Source organism: Cnephaeus nilssonii (genome assembly GCF_951640355.1).
Source record: "Cnephaeus nilssonii genome assembly, chromosome: 7".
Taxonomy (NCBI): Eukaryota; Metazoa; Chordata; class Mammalia; order Chiroptera; family Vespertilionidae; genus Cnephaeus; species Cnephaeus nilssonii.
Genome location: NC_137078.1, coordinates 88157924 through 88177563, shown reverse-complemented (window position 1 = coordinate 88177563; position 19640 = coordinate 88157924). Strand labels below are relative to the sequence as shown.

The following is a 19640-nucleotide window of genomic DNA, read 5'->3' as shown; positions in this document are numbered from 1 at the left end:
TGATCTTTTGAAATTTATGTTGACCAAAATGTCTCATCACAGAGATTCTTGCATAAAGGCTGAATTGGAAGAGTCCCTAGACAGATCTCATTTCGTATAGCTCCGTACATGGATCATTGCCAAATAGAACTCTGGTGGTTTTTTTTAACACCTCCAGTAGCAGTGGACTCACTACCATTTAAAGGAGCTAATTCCATTTTGCAGACAGTTCAAATAGTTAACAATTTACACTGCATTACTTACTGGGCCCAGGTACATTTTTTAGAGAAGCATAGAAAAGAATCTTTTTTTCTCTCCTGCACAACAGCTTCTTAGTATTTGAAGATCGTTCTTAGGTCTCCTTTGGGTCTTCTCTTCTGCAAGCTGACTGCTACATCCTGAATACTCTAGTTGTGCCTTCCAATATCACTACTCATTGAGGCGCTTGGATCACAGAATTCTAGAATTGGAACTCAGAGTAGCTAACATGTGGGGTGTTTTCTATGGATCAGGGTGCTAACATTCACACACATTATCTCCTTTGAATCCTTACAACAACCTAGTGAGACATTATTATTATTATCTCCATTTCAGAGATGGGGAGGCTGACGCTCTGAGAGATCACAGAGTTAGAGGTGGCAGAACCCAGATCTGTCTGCATCCAGAATGAGGAATTTGATCCCATTCTACCAATGAGGAAACAGCCCCAGAGAAGTAAAGCGATTTGCCTAAAGGCACCAACTTATCAGGTGTGAGCTAGGACTAGAATGCAGATCTGCTTCTGCTAAAAGGGTAAGAACACTTGCAGGGCATGGGAAGAGGCTGGCTGTTGGGAAAAGCCAAGAGCCAGTGAGTGACTAGAGAGAAGCAGATGCAGGATGAGGCAGGCTACACACAACAATGTGGATGGCTCTCAGAATCATGCCGAGTAAGAAGCCAGGTGAAGAGCATGTGTCCTATGGTTGGTTCCATTTCTGTAAATTTGTAGAAAATGCAAACTAGTCTATAGTGACGGGGAGCAGGTCAGTGGATGCCTGGGGATGGGTGGGGTGGGGTAGGAAGGGAGTCGTTCCAAGGAGGCAGGAGGAAATGTTTGGTGGTGATGGGTATGTTCGTTATCTTGATTGCGGTGGTGGTTTTCACAGGTATAGAGTATATTTAAAAGTATCAGATTGTAGGCTTTAAATATGTGTGGTTCATTGCCGGTTACAAAGCTGTTAGAAGAGGAGGAAGGAGGAGAGAAGAGGCAGGTCTCTGCTTTGCCCTTACAGAGACAGGTGTCCAGGCCCATCCTAACGCTGGTTCTCTGACCCTTTAGTGATCAGTAGATCGGCAAACCGGTGGAGAAAGGATTGGCTTGGGACTCTGAAGGCCTGGTTCCTGGTCTTGTCTCTGCCACTCCCAAAGTATGATACTGGGCACTAGCCTGACCCCCACTTCCCATTTGTAATAGGCAATATTGATCCCTGCTTCCCCAACCTCAGCTTCGATTGGAAGATTACCCAAAGCCAGTGGTTGGCAAACTCATTAGTCAACAGAGTGGCAAACCGCGGCTCATGAGCTGCATGTGGCTCGAAAGCCACAGTTTGCCGACCACTGCCCAAAGCAACATACATCAGAGTGCTTTGTGAACTATGAGTGTAGGTCAAAGGGAGGAAGGCGGGGGGTGACAGTGTGTAGCCCAGTTATGATAACAACTGCTACAATGTAATGCAGAGACACTCAGTGGCAGGTGACTTGTTTGAGCTTTGTGCCCCCTGGCTAAATGACCCCAGATTCTATACTAAAAGTTTCCTTGTGTCCACTAGCTATAATTTATCAGGAGTTGTTTTAGATCAGCTCTGCCACTCAATCAGTGTGGGAGCTTGGTCAGTCCTGGCTCCACTCTGAGCATCTGTCAAATGAGGGTATTAGACTTGCTGGCCCCTGCGGTCCTCCTGGCTCTTGCATTCAGGATTCTATCACCTTCACGTCAAACTATTGCCCACATTGACAACTCCAGGTGGAAAGAAGTGTGGCCAGAGACAGTTCTCTCATCCCTGGCCCTCGCTGACTTTGAGGCATCAGGGAACCTTTACCACCTCGTGGATTTGCTCCTCCTTCCTTACCCTTTACTTCATTTTCATTTGTTTTTATTTTACTCTCATAAACACCAAATTAACATATGCCCCAATATCTTAAGTTCATTCACTCAACATCTATGACATTAAGAGGTTTTAAAAAAAAACTTACCTCCCAGAAAGCTTGGTCATCAAAATATTTAGCTGCATGAGGTGCTTTCCATATTTTGAGGTTTAAGATGAGACCTGTTTAAATTCATTTAAAAATGTTGAACATTTAGAGCACAGCATTTGTTGTCTCAAAATATCATATGTCAACTATAGTATCTCAACAGAAATCCTTTTTTTTTCCTCCCACAACCAGGAGACAGACAAATGGAAGCACTGTTCTTCCTGGGCCCGCGTAATTAATCCTATAGACATCTTTTAACAGGAACTGGCAAGAGCCATTATTTCTAAAAGATTTCGACTACTCTGAGAGGTGTAGGAAAGGCATGGATCTGACACGCTTCCCGAGATGGAACAGAACAGCCCTACCAGACTGTGCCCCCAACGTGAAAGCTTATCCACTTGAAATGCAAGAGCTGCCATGGAGAGCAGCTCGAACAAAGTAGGCACCTTGAAGGTCCAACACTATAAACTCCCAGCAACCTCAGCTCAAGGTTCCACTTGTGTAGTTAGGAAAGTAATTTATAACCATCGGCTTTTGTCCCTGTCCTTTTCACCTGTCCAGGCTCTGCCCAGAGAGCTTGGCCCTGTGCATTCTGCCACTGCGTAAAACCTGCCGGATTTCCCAGAATCCATGAAGTGAGCGCTTACCTTTCACAGGAAGCAGGGACATGCCATTCACAGATTTATCTGTGTGTTTTTAATGATGATCAGTCGCAGTGTATTCAGTAGTAAGATTAACAAGAGTGGGCGCATGCATAGTCATATTTCCTTGTTGTTGTGCATGCCTTTAACTGATATTGGCAGGTAAGGTACAATTAGCACGTCTCGTTTTGCTAGAATTACTCAGAAATGAGCTCTATCACCGACATGAATTTTCCAGGCAGCTTACTCGTCACTAATGAAAATCCATCTAAATACATAAATCCATATTGCATTTTCTTGTCTTATGAGTCATCACTGAATACATTTAGATTCTTAAAAAAACCAGAACTGTTGCTGGGAACATCCACTTATGAATTGCTGTAGAACACAGGTAGATAGCTGTCAAGGGTGGTCGGCCTGCTGTCCAGCAGCCCAGGTTTTTGTGTTCTTGTGTCTGATGTTAAGAATTTCTTGTCCTCTGTGAGGCTCTACTTTCACTTCTAACATACTAGTGTGCCTTACCCGGGGAACCTACCCCACTTCTAATCTATTTCTAATCTTCCTGAGTCGGAAACCCAGCAACCATACCCGATGGGGTTGTACCTTAAATAGTACAGACAGATTCCAAGTAATGGGGTCTCCTGACAGGTAAAATGCTTGGCTTTCAGAGGGCAATCGGTGTATTTTGGATGCTTGGGGGCCACTTTGCTCTTCTGTTGTCCAAGTTCTTTTTAAACAGTTCCCTCGTGTCCAAAGCAACATGTGAGGAGGAAAGCTCATTGGTTTTAACTCTTCGAGGAGTAATCTAGGTGTCTTTTCTGCGATTCTCTTTCTTAACCCCATTAGAGCATAAGGAACACCCCGCCCCCACCGTCCTTTACAAGTCAGTGAGTCCGTGTCACTTCGGTAACATCGGTGAATGGTGGAAGAGCCCAGGTGTACGGTTGCCAGATAAAATACAGAATGCTCAGCTAATTTTGAATTCAAAATAATTGGGCACCTTATACTTTCATTTGCTAAATAGGACCACTCTACCCAGAATAAAATGTAAACTTATGGATGAAAGCATTTTTCTCGTCTGTATTTAATTAATCACCTCAGACTCAAAAGCTGAGGCCAGATGGTACATTAAGGTAATTCTAGACAGTTTTACTCTCTAAAACCACCCAGGGAACTCCAAAAAGTCCCTCCATACATGTTTCAGAGCTGAAAGGAAGCCAAATGATTCGTTACCATAATCCTTCCATTATACAGAGAAGCCAGCCAAGCCCAGAGAAGTGATGTGCCTAACGCCACACAGTTCATTCGTGTCTGCTTATGCTACTTGGTCTCTTGTTTGGCACCCACTCCCTGCGTAGGGACACTATATGAGTGTCTAACCCACAAGAGCTGTTCACTTGTACATAAAAGTGAACGTTTCTGAACAGAATGCGCATTTTCACCTGGCATATAAGTAAGATTGGCAAATTAGCAACTCTCCCAGATTCTTTGCTGTTCTATCATATTGCAGACGCAAAACATATTTCAATCCTCCGTTTAAAGATCCCCAAAAGCTCCCCACCTCTCAGAGTGACCTGACTCCTTGCTTCCACTCTGTCCTCAATCCCGGCCACTCTCCCCCTCACTCTATCCACGCCAGCCACACTGACTTCCTTGCTGTTCCCCAAACATACAAAGCATGTTCCTGCCTCAGGGCCTTTGCACATGCTGTTCCTTCTCATAGAATGCCCTTCTCCCAAATAAGCACGTTGTATGTCTCCCTCCTTCTCTCCATTCAGGTCTCTGCTCAAAGATTTACTAGCTAGGCCTTCCCTTGCCACCCTTCCAAAAGGGCAGACTCCCCTCACACTGACCAGTCCCCCCACTCTGATTTAGTTATCTTCATAGCATTTTCCACCATCTTGCATAGTATGCATTTATTTGCCTATTTATTGTCGACTAGAATGTCAGCTCCATGAGATCAGGGCATTGTTTTATTCACTGCTTAAGAATAGTGTCAGGCTCATAGTAGATATTGAATAAATATTTGCTGAGCCAAATAATATTATGGATGTGCTCAGGTAAGCATTTTGGTATAAGGATTTCCTTGGCCTTCTGTACAAAATTGGGTGCAATCACCAGTCCTGGCTCTAAGAGGCTGCAATCCACTCTTCCTTTCCCTGGCCCTCAGAGTCCACACCTGTTGCAGGTGACCTCTGAGGGCCTTTCCAGTTCTGGAATGCTGTGATTCTGTTTGTGTGTTTTTTAATCATTTGGCTGGAGCTGAGGAGGTGGGCTCACAGGGAACAGGATAGGCTTGTGCACATCCAGCCATGGGGCAGACGCACTCTGAACCCGGGCCCCGGGCCTGGGCAGTGGTGGGAGGGTGGCGCACACTGACCTGTCAAGAGACCAGATGCTAGACCCATCGCCATGGACAAGCTGAGTGCCCCGGTGTCGAAGAGCGCCTGGAACATGTTCCTGGAAATGACAAAGCAAAGGTGGTCACGTTCAGGTGTCAGGCTGCAGAGGTCATGGGAACAAGAAACACAGTTTGCATGAGTAGTGACCCTGTCAGGAAGGGCCATCAGGGGAACAAGTGTCCTCTTCCTGGTGGTATATTCCCCTGTCATTTTCCTGCAAAGCCATGCAGACATGGAGGAGGGGGACTCCAAGAACCTCTTTGGCTTACTTTAATCCTCAGACCTCTGGATAAGGAACTAGACCAGGAGCTAGAAAGACCAAGTTGACGTCCCAGTTCTGTCACCAGCCGTGTGGCCCTGGAAAAGTCACTTACCCTCTCAGAGCCCCAGTTTCCTCATTAGGCCGTTAAAGATGAAGGCTTTATGTCTATCAAGTCAAGGAGGGGTACAGTTTGGCTATCAGATCCATCTCCCCTGCCTACCCCTCTTGAACATGCTTCCCTGTTCATTGTCCTTCAAGGCAACCCCAGGACTTCACTTCAAACAATTAAACGGCCCTGAGAGGACATTGACATGACCTTGCAGTAGAAATAAAGGGAACAGTGATAAAACTGGACTATGTTAAAGTCAAGAACTGTTGGTCAAAGACACCATTAAGAAGGTGAAAGATAACCCATAAAGTGGAAGAAGGGATTCACAGCACATCTGACAAAAGATCTATATCCAGAACAGATAAAGAATTCCTAAAAATCACTAAGGAAAAGACAAAACAACACAATAGGAAATGGGCAAAAGAACTTGAATAGCCATTTCAAAAGAAAAAAAAATGTCCTAAAAGCATATGAAAAGTGCTCCACTTAGTCATCAAGGAAATTAAATCCAAACAATAAGTTTGATGGCTACATGGCTAACACACAAAAGAAGGAAACCATGGAGTGTTAGAGAATATATGGGGGAAGGGGAACTCTCATGTGTATAGATTGGTGCAAATCACAATGGAAAACTGGTAGTATCCAATAAAACGGATGTAAGCAAGCTGTATGATCCAACAATCCCACTTCTAGGCATATTTTCACTTGAAGTGCATCCATATGTTCCCCAAAAACATTAAATGTTTACAGCAGCAATACTAGAATGTTCCTAATAGCTCCCAACTAGAAGCTGCCCAAATGGCCATCAATAATGGATCAATGAATTGTGCTGTATTCACACAACGGAACACTTGTTTTAACTGTGTTTTCTTAGGCTCTGTAATTTGTCTACTTGGCACTCATTTACCACAGGGCCAAACTAATGGGCCAGGCTGTTTACCTCTCTCTCTCTCTTGCAAGTAAGCTTTTGTGAGAATGCAAAACTCATATTACAAACCCCCCAACCACAAACTCTAACACGTGTTTTCACTTCCTGCCCAACAGGGGATGTCCCCACCGCTATACTCCCACAGGCGTAGTCTCAGTTCCCCGTCCTCTGCTGCCTGGTCCCGTGGGACATGTGGGCCTTGCATGGTATGCCGTGCCTCTCATTTTGAGGGGTACTGTAACATTAAATTGACCTCTTCATGTTGTCACTCGTCACCTTTATAAATTAAACCCAAGCACAATTCAACACTATACCCCAATGAAAATGTACAGTCTACAGAGATACTCAACAACACGGGTGAATCTCACAATACAATGTTGAGTAAAGGAAGCCAGGCACTCAAGGACACAGACTTCTGGTATGACTCCATGTGTATAAAGAACGAAAGCAGGCAAAACTGATCAATGCTGTTAGACGTTAGAATAGTGGTTACCCTGGGACGGGACATGAAGGAGCTCTGGGTGCCTGTTATATGGACAGGTCAGAACATTGATCAAGAGACACCCTGAAGATAGTTGCACTTTTCTGGAAGTAGACTGCACTATAAAAATAGTTTGCTTGTTTTTAAGTAATATTAAGTGGCAGAATAGAAGCTAAATCCAAATCTGCTGACTGCCAACCCATAATTCCCTCTATCCTGATGCCATCTGAAAGCAAATGGATGAAGCAGGAATCACCATACAACAGTCCCCACACAGATCCCCTGTGCCAGACCCTCAGCCCGATGCTTTCCCAGCTGATTTCACATGATCCTCACAGCAGCCCTGTGGCAAGGTGTTTCACAAATGGGGAGGTCCAGGTGAGGAACGTGAGCCAAGGGTTCCGATGTCACAGGCTTGGAATGGGTGGTTCTTGGGACTCAAACCAGGCAGGTCTGTCTACCCACCAAGGCTGGCCAGATCTTCCCAGCTTTCAGCATTTGAGGGTTACTTTTACAAATTTGGCCATTCTGACATTCCAGAAATAGTTTTTATTTTTATTATTTTTATTTTTTAAAATATATTTTATTGATTTTTTACAGAGAGGAAGAGAGAGGGACAGAGAGTCAGAAACATCGATGAGAGAGAAACATCGATCAGCTGCCCCCTGCACACCCCCCACTGGGGACGCGCCCGCAACCAAGGCACATGCCCCCGACCGGAATCGAACCTGGGACCCCTGAGTCCGCAGGCTGACGCTCCATCCACTGAGCCAAACCGGTCTCGGCCAGAAATAGTTTTTAAAAATATTTTTCTTTAAATAGACTTTTTTGGTTACATTTAAATAGACATTTAAAATAAAACTTTGTGTCACTAAAGTGGAAGAGAAATGAGAGGCAACTATAAAAAAAAAATACAATGAAAACAGGTGGCAGCCGGGGCAAGTCTCTCAGCCTGAGACCTCCTCTGCTGCCATTCAAACCGGAGGTCATCGTGTGAGCGCGTGTCCGAAGGGCGCAGAGACTCCTCGAACCCAGTGGAGACCTTCTCCCTGATCTAATCAAAGGTCTGACTGCGAACTGAGAAAGAGCCAGTGCACTCTGTGATTCAGTGTTCTTCAGGCGTCCGCACGCCTCTTAACATCCTACGTTTTGTGAAAATCCCTCCGTCCCGGCTCGGAGCACTGCCTCTGACCCCTTCACATCCACTCACCCGAATGGGAAATGGGCAAACGCTGTTTGTGGGATGAATGAAGGTCAGCTGGCTTGCCCATTGACACCACCCATTTCGTAGGAGGTATTCTTGCCTGCCCGCTCCGTGCTTTCTCCGTCTCTCAACTGTATTCAGAGGCCCCTCCTACGGAAGCAGTGGCACCCATAATCATAAGGAAAGGGGCCATTGTTGGGTATTTACTCCACACCAAGCACCGTCCTGAGCCCTTTAATTATTAGATGTTGCTGTGACTGGCCGGTTAGCTCAGTTGGTTAGAGCGTGGTGCTAATAATTATTAGATGTTGCTGAATCTTCACAGCAGTCCCGAGATGTAGATCCCATTAGCCCATTTTACAGATAGAGAACTGAATCTTAAGGAGAGTTTGAGGACCAGGCCTAAGGTCACACGACTGGCAAATGCGACCTCAGTCTGTCCCTGAAGCTGTGCCCTTTACTTCCAGCAGAACGAAGGCCTCCTAAGAGGTCAACGCTGTCCCTGTGCCCTTCCCTTTGCTGGGTTCCTGCGGAGGAGAAAGAACAACTTCTTGGTCCTCAGCTGTCTCGTCCTGGCGAGAGCTGACTTGCAGAGTGAGCTGGAGGCAGGCCGCACAGGCTCTGGGCCCTTGTTCTCATCTCCCCAACTCTGTGTTCAGTGACGTCCCCTTGATGGCAGCCATGCTGGGAGTATTAGCACCATGGAAATCAGCAAATGCGCTAAGTTAGGGTTTTGTTTTCTTTGGAGAGTGGGTTGTTCATCCTTTACTGGTATACCATTGGTTGACTTTTTTTTTGTTTTCTCTAGGCCAGTAATACCCAAGCTTGCGTGAGAATCACCGGGAAGGCTTGTTGAAACACAGACTCCTGGGCCCTACCTCCAAATTCCTAATTGAGCAGATCTGGGTGGGCTAGAATTTGCATTTCTTTCTTTTTTAAAAAAAAATATATTTTATTGATTTCAGAGAGGAAGGGAGAGGGAGAGAGAGATAGAAATATCAATGATGAGAGAGAATCATTGATCGGTTGCCTCCTGCACATCCTCTGCTGGGGATCAACCCCGCAACCCGGGCATGTGCCCTTGACCGGAATCAAACCCAGGACCCTTCAGTCCGCAGGCTGACGCTTTATCCACTGAGCCAAACCGGCTAGGGCTCTTTTTTTTAAATTTATTTATTTGAATTTTATTTTTCAATTACAGCTTACATTCAAAATTATTTTGTATTAGTTTCAGGATTATAGCATAGTGGTTGGACAATCATATACTTTGCAAATTGAGCCCCCTGACATTAGAATTTGCATTTCTAACCAGTGCCCAGGTGATGTTGATGCTGTAGAGAACCACTGCTCTAGGAGAGCCACGGAATCACAGAATTTGGGATCTAGAAGGACCAATGATCCAGATGTTCCAGATTAGCAGCCTGGAATTTGGCCCACACCATTTTTCTAATGATTTTGAATCTTTTGCCAATGCATAGGAGGGGGCCTACCATTTTCCTACATTCACTTATCTAATCCTCTAAACCACAGGGTCCCTGGCCTCAGGCAACCTCCAACAATCCTATGAGGGGAGGTATTATCATCATCTGCATTTAAAACCAGGGGACCAAAGCTCAGAGAAGTTAGGGAGCGTGCCCGGCTTGTAAGAGGTCAGGACCAGTCTGACTCCATGGCACTCTCCTCACGAGACCTACACCATCAAAGGTTGAAACATGGACTCACTCAGCTGGCGTGGGCCTGGTTGCCCTGCTCTGTCTGTTTTGGGGGGCCTCAGGGCTATCTGCCTTTGCCTGGCACCTAAGCTGCCCCCTTTGGGAAGAAGAAGTGACCTGAAGAGGTGATGACTCCACACAAGTTAGGGGCTGGGAAGAATTTCTGAATAAATTGGCCAACAAATACTCACTGAGGCCTGCTGAGTGCCTGGCCCTGACTGCATGCACCCCAGCTAAGGGCTCTGGGCACACTGCTCCCTGAGTTAGGTGGGGGTATTAAGGGAAGAAGCCAAGCGACTCACATGGGATCCTTGGACCAGCTTATCTGATGCACCATCAGCCCGATGTAGGTGATCCCTCCGAGCAGACCTGGCAAACCAAAGGTGTAGTGCACGCCACACGTGTCATGGATCCCCAGCACGCGGTTAAAACACACCTGGGGACAAACGTCATTATCAGTAGACCTGCACGTGAGACTGACATTCCCTACCACCCTTTCCACCAGGGCCACCCAAAGGGATGGGCTTGAGGGCTCACGTAAGAAGCACTTCTCAGACGTGCCCGGGCGCTCACCTTACCGGGGGAGCCTGGTAAACCACAGAGGTGGATTTAGAAGGTCTGCGGCCTGAGATTCTGCATTTCTAACGAAGTCCCAGGGGATGCCAGTGCTGCTGGCCCACTGACCGCACTTGGAGAAGCCAGGATCTAACCCAGGCACGACTCACACTTTGGGCTATAATTCCGCGTTGTGAGTGTGCAGTCCTGTGCACTGTAGGATGCTTAGCTGCATCCTTGGCCTGTACCCTTTAGATGCCAGTAGCACCCCCAAACCAGTGTGTCAACCCAAAGTGTCTCCAGATACCGTCCCATGTCCCTGGGAGGAGATTAAGACCTACTGGTCTAGCCCAAACTTAACTGCCATCCAGAGACAAGTGGCTGATGAGAATAAAAGTCAGGAGAAAAGAATGTGGCCACACCCTGAGGCTCCCATTCACTGCTCCTCCACCTCACCACTGAGCCTCCCCGATGGCCATCAGCCCACAGATATGGCTACAAATGAGAATTTGTCCAGGCTACTTCCCTCCTTAGAGTCCCCATTGTCTTCAGAATAAAACTCCAGGCTCCTCAACTAGCTCAGGAGCTATACCTGAGCACCTGCCATCTCTCAAGACTCTGACCCCACCACACTCCCAGGTGAACCCAACGCTTCAGTCCAGAGAACATCTTCCTGTTTCCTGGCTGGGCCATCTGCTCTTCTCACTGTTGAGCCTCTGAACACACTGCTCCTCTGCCTGGAATCCATTTCCCACTTCTTTGTCTGGCTAATATTAGTTATTTGTCAATGCTCAGCGGAGGCATCCTCTGCTCTGGGAAGCATTTCCTGACGCGTCTCAGGCTGGCTTAGATGTGCCCTGGAGCAGTCATCACACCGAGTTGTGCTTATTTGTCCCTTTTCCTCACTGCCCCATAGCTTGGGAAGCAGGATGAATGTTAAGACATATGTGATGAGTGAATGAATAAGTGAATGAGTGAATGAATGAGTGAGTGAATCATCCTTGAATTGTTCCCCCAGTGATAGAGTCAAGGAAACGGAAGCACAGATAAAGTGATGGACTCTAAGATCGATGATAACGTATGCATTTTAAAATACGGTTTTAAAATGTCATTTTTAGAGAGAGAGGAAGGGAGAGGAATAGAGAGAAACATCGATGTGAAATGAACATCATCAGTCCATTGCCTCCTGCAGGCCCCCTACTGGGCTCTGACCAGGAATTGTACCAGTGACCCCTTGGTTTCTGGCTAGATGCTCAACTGCTCAGCCACATCTGCTGGACAACGTATGCGTATGTGTACTTCCTCCTTCATCATAGGGCCTCAAAGCCAGAGGAGATAAAGGACATCTGTTCCCATTCCAAAGATGGAAATCAGACTTTGCTCAAATTAAACTATTGGTAATTTCTTCCTTCTCTGGCGTTGAAACTGCCTCCCTGAATATCCACTGTCAGTCAAATTCAGCTTCCTATGCCACCCTAAAGTATGCTCCTTTATTCTCCACCAAGCCTTCAAACGCCATGAAGGTTTGTGGTTCCTAAATATTTCCTTTAGAAGTGTATCAATAGCAAATGGGCTGTCATGAAGTATTCTGGTATTATCTGTGCCTGTTGAATTTTGAAGGAAGAAAACTCCATCCACTTAGAAGAACTAAACGGTCAGAAGTGGGCATGACCTAGATGGTCAGCCGGCAACTTTCTTCCAGGCGCTGCCCTTCCCACCCCCATTCTCACGGTTCATGGGCAGCCGCCATGTGTGTACAGCATGCCCCACCCCACCCCACCCCCACCCAGCCAAAGATGGGCACAGGGTCCAAGTTAGACCCAGAGCTCCTTCTTCAAAGAACTTGGAATGAGGGCCAAGAGATGTTACCCAGCTGTATCTTTGAAAAGAGATACTACACTCCACCATGTGGAGTAGCAGTAGGAGAACAGAAAGGAAGTCTGCAGTGTGAGAACAAAGCAGATATTCGGGAAAAACAAAGAAAGGAGATCAGGGACTTCTTGGGCTCCCCCAAACACTCCCATCCCTGATGCCAGCCATTTCTGTCCTTGGGTCCCATGACATCCCAGGGGCCTTATAAAAAATTCCCCCTTATGTCTGAGCAAGCTTGAATGGGTTCTGCTACTTGCCCCCCAGATCCTAACACATGCACCATCCAGCCTGGGTGGGTCCTTCACCCCGAGCTTTGAAGCTAAACGGAGAGGGTGCCAACACCTATCTGGTGCAGCCTCTGGTACCACATGGTGGTCCACCATGGTCCCAGGGTCCTTCTGGTCCCAGACAAAGCAGAGGGTGTTAGTTGCCCAGCTCCTTACCGGCAGGCATTTGGCTCCCCCGATGGAGATCAGCCCAGCCACAAGGCCCAGCACCATGGCCAGCCAAGGAGAAGGAATCAGGTGGCACGAGGCACCCACAGCCACACCTCCGGCCAGCACTGCATTGTGGATATGAGTCTGCAGAGAAAGAGCTTGTGGGTGAATGAAGTGAGACCCAGAGAGGACAGCATCTTCCCCAGAGTTCCTCAGCGAGCTGGTAGTCAGGCACTGCTGTAAGGTGCTCCCTGCTTCAGTGGTCCTGAAACCACCCACTCCCCCGTTGAAACTACCTGGACTTTACCAATGGTCTCCTCTCACCCCACTTCGCAGGCTCAGGGAACAGTCACTCTCATTGGGCGGCATTTAGGGAATCAGCTTGAAAGTCTAGTTTCTCAGCATTCAGCCACCCTCACACCCATTGGTGATGTGTCCTTGGGCACTTAACAGCTCAGTGCTTCAACTTTTCTACCAGGTAATGGGGTTTTGATTGTACCTGCTTAATGCAGGTTATTGTAAGAAATAAATGAGTTACCACATGTAAAACCCTTAGCCCAGTGCCTGGCATAGAACATGAGTAAATGCCCAATAAACATAAGCCATTATTATAGTTTTTATTATTTTTATTATTAGTGTTTGCTACTTGGTGCCTATGCCACCTGTATGGACCCAATAAGCCAAATCCCGGGTCACGTCTCTGCTCTGTCCTTCATTCCTCTGGACTGGGCCTTGCCTCCTCTTAGGCTTCTTCTCCCCGCCCCCGGGTCCTCCTCTACTCTGACCAGGTCTAGGAGCTCTGGTCCCTCGGACCAGCTTCTGGGCTTCCCTGACCTGTTGGCCAAACTTGCCTCCCTGGATGACCCCACCTTGTCTGACCCTAGACTGCCTGTCACCATGGAGCTCACCTGTGGGGACGCCCGCCTCCGCTTAGTACTGTTAACCTGTCATCCGTGGCCACATTCTCTCCACTCCAAGCCCCACTGACTGTCTAGACCAGTGATGGGCAACCTTTTGAGCTTGGTGTGTCAAACTTCGCCAAAAAACTGAGCATAACTCGGGTAGTGTGTCACTTTGAGGAAAAAACATTATTTCGCAAATGTTTCATCCTCAGGAGCAGCAAATGTTTCATCCTCGGCATGCGGCCACGTGTCATCAGAAATGGCTACGCGTGTCAGTGCTGACACGCGTGTCATAGGTTCGCCATCACTGGTCTAGATTTTTCCCCACCACCTCTGGCTGGCTGACTCCATGCCCTGAGCATCATGGGAACTTGTTTTGTCTTTAGCTCTACACTTTCACCATCTCCCCCACCCAAAACTCACACGATCTCCCGGCTCCATTGATAATAGCAGCCAATGTTTGCCCAGAACTTACTCCACATGAAGCACGTTACATATAAAGTTTACGTGGCTTCACCCAGGCCACATGGCTAAGTAAACCTACTTCTTCACTTCTGATTTTTATTCCAATCTTGACATTTCTTGGGTTAAGAGGGAAAGGCTGACACATTCTATTCTAGTCTCTCTCCTCCCCCCGCCTCTCCCCACCCCCCACTAACTCTTGCTCCTGGCGGCTGGCTTTCATAACTAGCAGGAATGGGGTTCAAACCTGGGTCTGTTTGATGCCAATGCTGCTGGACTAAATCACTTCCCCTAGTAGGCCTTTCAGCAGTCTCCTGAGTTCCAGTGCCCATTTTATAAGCTGCTGCTCTCCCTTGGGCCCCATGACACAGCAGACAAGACCCCCCCACCCAAACCGAGGGGCTGGGGCTGGGGGGAGGGGCGTGAACACGTGTGTGGGGCCTAGAAGACCCAAGTGCGGCCCAGGGCAGCCCCCTGCCTCACCATGCTGATCTTCCCTTGGGGGTGAGCCAAGGCCGACAGGGAGATGGCCGTCACTGCGCTGACCGCAAGAGCGTAGTAGGTGTTGAACACGCCATTCTTCCTTTCGTGTGGTATGGGCAGCAGAGCAGAGTTGAAACTCGGCCAGAACATCCACAAGAAGAGGGTGCCTGGGGGCCAGAGAGGGTCAGGGGCCAGAACCAGAACTCCTGCTCCGGAGCCTGAGCCTCGGCGGACTTCAGACGGGAGTAGCCCGGAGCAGGCCAATCTCGGCTTGATCACTCTCCAGCTATGTGACTTCGGGCAAGACACGTGTCCTTCCTGAAGTCTCAAGTTGCTAGGGTCCAGCTAACATACTTCACAGGCAGCGAATTTAATCACCAACCCCAGATCTCCTGACCCCAGCCTGGGATAGCCAAATGCTTATTTTAAAAGTTAGCAAGCTGCCTTCATCCAGCCCCATGGCCTGACACCCAGGGGCCTGCTGTAGAGCTCACTGGCTGATTTCCTCTAAGCCAGTGGTTCTCAACCTTTCTAATGTCGCGACCCTTTAATACAGTTCCTCATGTTGTGGTGACCCCCAACCATAAAATTATTTTCGTTGCTACTTCATAACTGTAATTTTGCTACTGTTAATGAATCATAATGTAAATATCTGTGTTTTCCGATGGTCTTAGGCAACCCTGCTAGTGGTTCTCAACCTGTGGGTCATGACCCCTTTCACAGGGGTTGCCTAAGACCATCGGAAAACACAGATATTTACATTACGATTCATAACAGTAGCAAAATTACAGTTATGAAGTAGCAACGAAAATAATTTTCTGGTTGGGGGTCACCACAACATGAGGAACTGTATGAAAGGGTTGTGGCATTAGGAAGGTTGAGAACCACTGCTCTAAGCCTCTCCCAGCGGTCTGAGTTCATCATTTTCACTGCAGCTTTTCAAAATACACCATTTTCACTTTTCAGTCCCTCCCCTCTCCTTTCCTCGACTTCAGGGCCCTGCTTTCTTCACTTGTCCAATTCCCTCCTTTAAGTTGAGGCCAAACAGACTGGGTAAACTTATTGACGCTCCAATGGAGGGAGTTTTCCTCTCCTTTGGATGTGAACGAAGAGGGTACCCTGGAGGGGAAGGCTCCACTCAGAGGTCTGAATTTATCCCCCGCCCCGTGGGGAAAGGAGCCGTGGCAGAGCGCTTCAGACACCGGGGCGGGCTGGTGAAAGGGATTTTCTGCAGCGTTTTGGAGCCTCTTGCTCACCCCAGGTACGAGCTCGCCCCTCCCCCGCGCCCTTACCCAGCATGGCAAACAGACTGGGGCTCGTCGTCCTCTGCTCTTTCTCCTCCGCTTCCTTGGGCAGAGGTCTTGAGAGGCACCAGGCCACCGTCAGCCCGAAGTAGGCCGCAAACACGTGGATGTGCATCATGCTTATGTGGTCGTCCACCTGCAGCCAACCCAGCGGGAGCAGTGAGTGTCGGCACCCTCTGCCCACGGGTAACCCCCACGTTCCTTGGAGAACGTTCTGAGCTTCACGGAGGAGGGGTGACTGGAAGTCATGGCGCGGGTGCTTGAAGCTTATCCGGCCCAGCAGTTCCCCCTTCAGAGGAGCCCCGTGAGCAGCCGAGTGTCTATTCCGAGACGGTGCTGGGTGGTCTTATCAGTAGCTTTTATTTTGACTTCTTATTTAAAAACATATATCTTTTTAAATTGATTGTCTAAAGTTTTACATATGTCTCCTTTTTCCCCTATTGATCCCCCCCCCCCCCCTGCCTCCAGCCATTCCCATCCCGGGCAAGCCCCCACCGCCCCGGTGTCTGTGTCCATTGGTTATGCTAATCTGCATGCATACAAGCCTTTTGATTGCTCTCTACCCGACCCCCCTCCGCTGCCATTTGTCTCTGGATCTATTCTTGTTCATCAAATTATGTTGATCATTATATCCCAAACATGAGTGAGATCATGTGATATTTATCTTTCTCCGACTGGCTTATTTCGCTTAGCATAATGCTCTCCAGTTCCATCCATGCTGTTGCAAATGGTAAAAGTTCCTTCTTTTTTATAGCAGCGTAGTATTCCATTGTGTAGAGGTACCACAGTTTTTTAATCCATTCATTTGCTGATGGGCATTTAGGCTGTTTCCAAATCTTAGCAATTGTAAATTGTGCTGCTATGAACATAGGGGTGCATATGTCCTTTCTGATTGGTGTTTCTGGTTTCTTGGGATATATTCCTAGAAGTGGGATTACTGGGTCAAATGGGAGTTCCATTTTTAACTTTTTGAGGAAACTCTATACTGTCTTCCACAGTGGCTTAAAATATATTTTTATTCATTTCAGAGAGGAAGGGGGAGAGAGAGAGAGAGAAACATCAATGATGAGAGAGAACTATTGATCGGCTGCCTCCTGCATGCCCTAAACTGGGGATTGAGCCTGTAACCCCAGCATGTGCCCTGACCAGGAATCCAAGTGTGACCTCCCAGTTCATAGGTCAACACTCAACCACTGATCCACACCGCTGGGCTACCAGTAGCTTTTAAATGCTTTTGGCCAGCCCTGGCTGGTGTGGCTCAGTTGGCTGGAGTGTACAATCGGAAGGTCACAGGTTCGATTCCCAGTCAGGGTACATACCCAGTTGTGGGTTTGATCCCTAGTTGGGGGGTCCGGGGTGTGTTAGGGAGGCAACCGAATGTTTCTCTCTCATATTGATGTTTCTCTCTCTCTCTCCCTCTCCCTTCCTCTTTCTCTAAAATCAATTAAAAAACACACACATATCCTCAGGTGAGGAGTAACATACATACATACATACATACATACATAAATAAATAAATAAATAAATAAATAAATGCTCCAGGCCAAGGTCCACTAAGGTGGGGCCAAAAGCCACATGGCCATGCCCCCACTGTTTCCTCCTTTTCAGCAGAATTTTATGGAGTGACAAGTGATGTAAACTTTGCAACATGAAGCAGCCAGACTTCTCATAACTGAACTGAAGTCCTTAGTACATCCTAGATATATGCTAATTTTGCTTTATAAATATCAAATTTAGTAATCCTTAATAACTCAGTGGGCTACTCCTGAATCCTGTCAACTGTGCCTTCAAAAAAAAAAAAAAATCCAGAATTGGCGGAATTTTCACCACCAAACCTCAGGGACCTCACTTTGGTTTAAGCCACCATCACCATCGCAAACCCAAATGATTGAAATAACCTTCTGAACAAGCGACCAAAGTTAAACATCTTCAGTAATGACACAAATGCCGCTGCCTTGCTGTGTGATCTTGGGCATCAGCTTTCTCATCTGTGATCCTCTCACCACAGGGTCAGAACCGCCGCAGAAGAGCTGGGGAAACCACCTGGCCTGGCCCCACCTTCCCTTGGCTTAGACTTCTGACAGTTTCCCCCAGTGAGACCCCATGTACAGTTCGTGACACACAGTGACTGGTTTGAAAGAAGACGCTGGCCATGCAGCTTGCTAGACCACAGCTGGGGGGAGATGGGGGGAGATGGGGGGAATGAATTACCTTTTTATACATCTCATCATTATCTTGTGATTCCTACCGTGTCACATTTTGGAAGCGAAAGGCGTTCATTTGCTAGGTTTAAACATTTAGCATAGACCCACTTTGGCCTCCCCATTTGGGCCTGGCTGTATTACTTAAAATCCTAGAAGCCTCACCAAATAGAGGCCCCCCTTTCCGCCTCCTCGCCCGCCCTCACAGCACCGTGACTCACAGAGAGGAACTGCTGGCTGATCATCCTCGTGGCACTAAAGGCTGTCACCTCCAGCAGCACCAGCAGCACCAGCTGCGCCAGGTTGGCCTTCCCCAGGATGGCACCCATAGAGATCAGCACAGACATAGCACTCATGGTCGCCTGCCGGATCCTGGGGGGAGAGGGCGAGACAGGGAGGACTAAGAAGGAAGGATGGCTCTCCTGCATTCACTCGTTCATCCACTCATTTAACAAACACTTGTTGAGGACCTTCTTCCTCTCTGCCTGGCACTGTTCAAGAAACTCGGGACACAGAGGAGAACAGGAAGGCGAGATTTCCGCCTACATGGGGCCTGAGGCTGCCCAGCCTGGGGTTTGCTTCGTCCCTTTCCCCCAGCAGGGTGGCATCTGCACTCGGAGAGACTGGTCTCTCATCCACACTGAGGGCGCTCAGAGGTTCTCTAAGGAACGTCACTGCGAGTTACCGGCCAAACGTTCCCTCCCTCGGGGCTCCCTCCTGGGATCTGACAACCGGGACTCTGCCCCTGGCTTTTCTTCTGCCGTCATTGCTCACAAGTGCTCAATAGAGGGCGCTCTTCACCCGCCACCCTGGCCTCTCCCTCTCCGAGGTGGTGGAGAAATACCGGGTTTGGAAGCCGGACAAGCCTGGCTTCCAGCTCAGCTTTTCCGCTTGAGCAGCTATTTAACCTCACCGAGCCTGTTTCCCTACCCGTGGACTGAGTGATAACAAAGCCCCAGGGCAGGGCGGCGGGGATTCGAAGGAATATTCGTGCATGTGCGGCGAGCACCGGGACGGCGCAGAGAACGGCTGGGGAGCAGAAGCCGGCATTATGAGCACTGTGCCTGATGTCTCCCTCCTCTTGGCCAATGAGCAAGCTCGGTGTGAGGATTCAGGATAAAACAATGTTTGTTTTTGAGGAACTTATGATTCAGCTGGGGAGACAGGGCTGACTGGCATTATGAACCCTGATATAACGAGGCTAGAGAGGGAGACATTGAAGGGAAAGAACAGTATAGGGTGGACTCATCAAGGAGGGCTTCCTGGCGGAGGTGGCACTGGCTGGAGCAATACATGGTGGTTAAACCAACCCATCCTCTCCTGAGCACCTTGCTCTGAGACACCCCCCTTCCACTTGGGAGTTGATAATGATGACGCTACAACCAACATCACAGTAATAATGATTTATTAAGCGTCATGTATAACAGGCTTGCAACTACATCACCTCATTTAAAATTTTTTCGATTACAGTTGA

At 48.0% G+C, this 19640-nt stretch overlaps 1 protein-coding gene across 2 annotated transcripts in view; it reads right to left on the bottom strand.

Annotated features, from left to right (window-relative positions):
* LOC307103712 (RH-like protein) overlaps positions 1 to 19640 on the bottom strand; it is a 30494-nt gene that overhangs the window by 163 nt on the left and 10691 nt on the right. Inside the window, exons 3-9 of one of the 2 annotated variants that reach the window (XM_079778222.1) lie at positions 18388 to 18538; positions 15954 to 16101; positions 14662 to 14828; positions 12821 to 12958; positions 10253 to 10386; positions 5233 to 5312; positions 2212 to 2285 (exon numbers count right to left, since the gene is read on the bottom strand). In XM_079778222.1, coding sequence (XP_079634348.1) covers positions 2212 to 2285; positions 5233 to 5312; positions 10253 to 10386; positions 12821 to 12958; positions 14662 to 14828; positions 15954 to 16101; positions 18388 to 18538 — 892 coding nt within the window. Of the gene's footprint in view, positions 1 to 1869; positions 2286 to 5232; positions 5313 to 10252; positions 10387 to 12820; positions 12959 to 14661; positions 14829 to 15953; positions 16102 to 18387; positions 18539 to 19640 lie in introns of those variants that run through there. The other variant, XM_079778221.1, reaches the window with a different exon arrangement.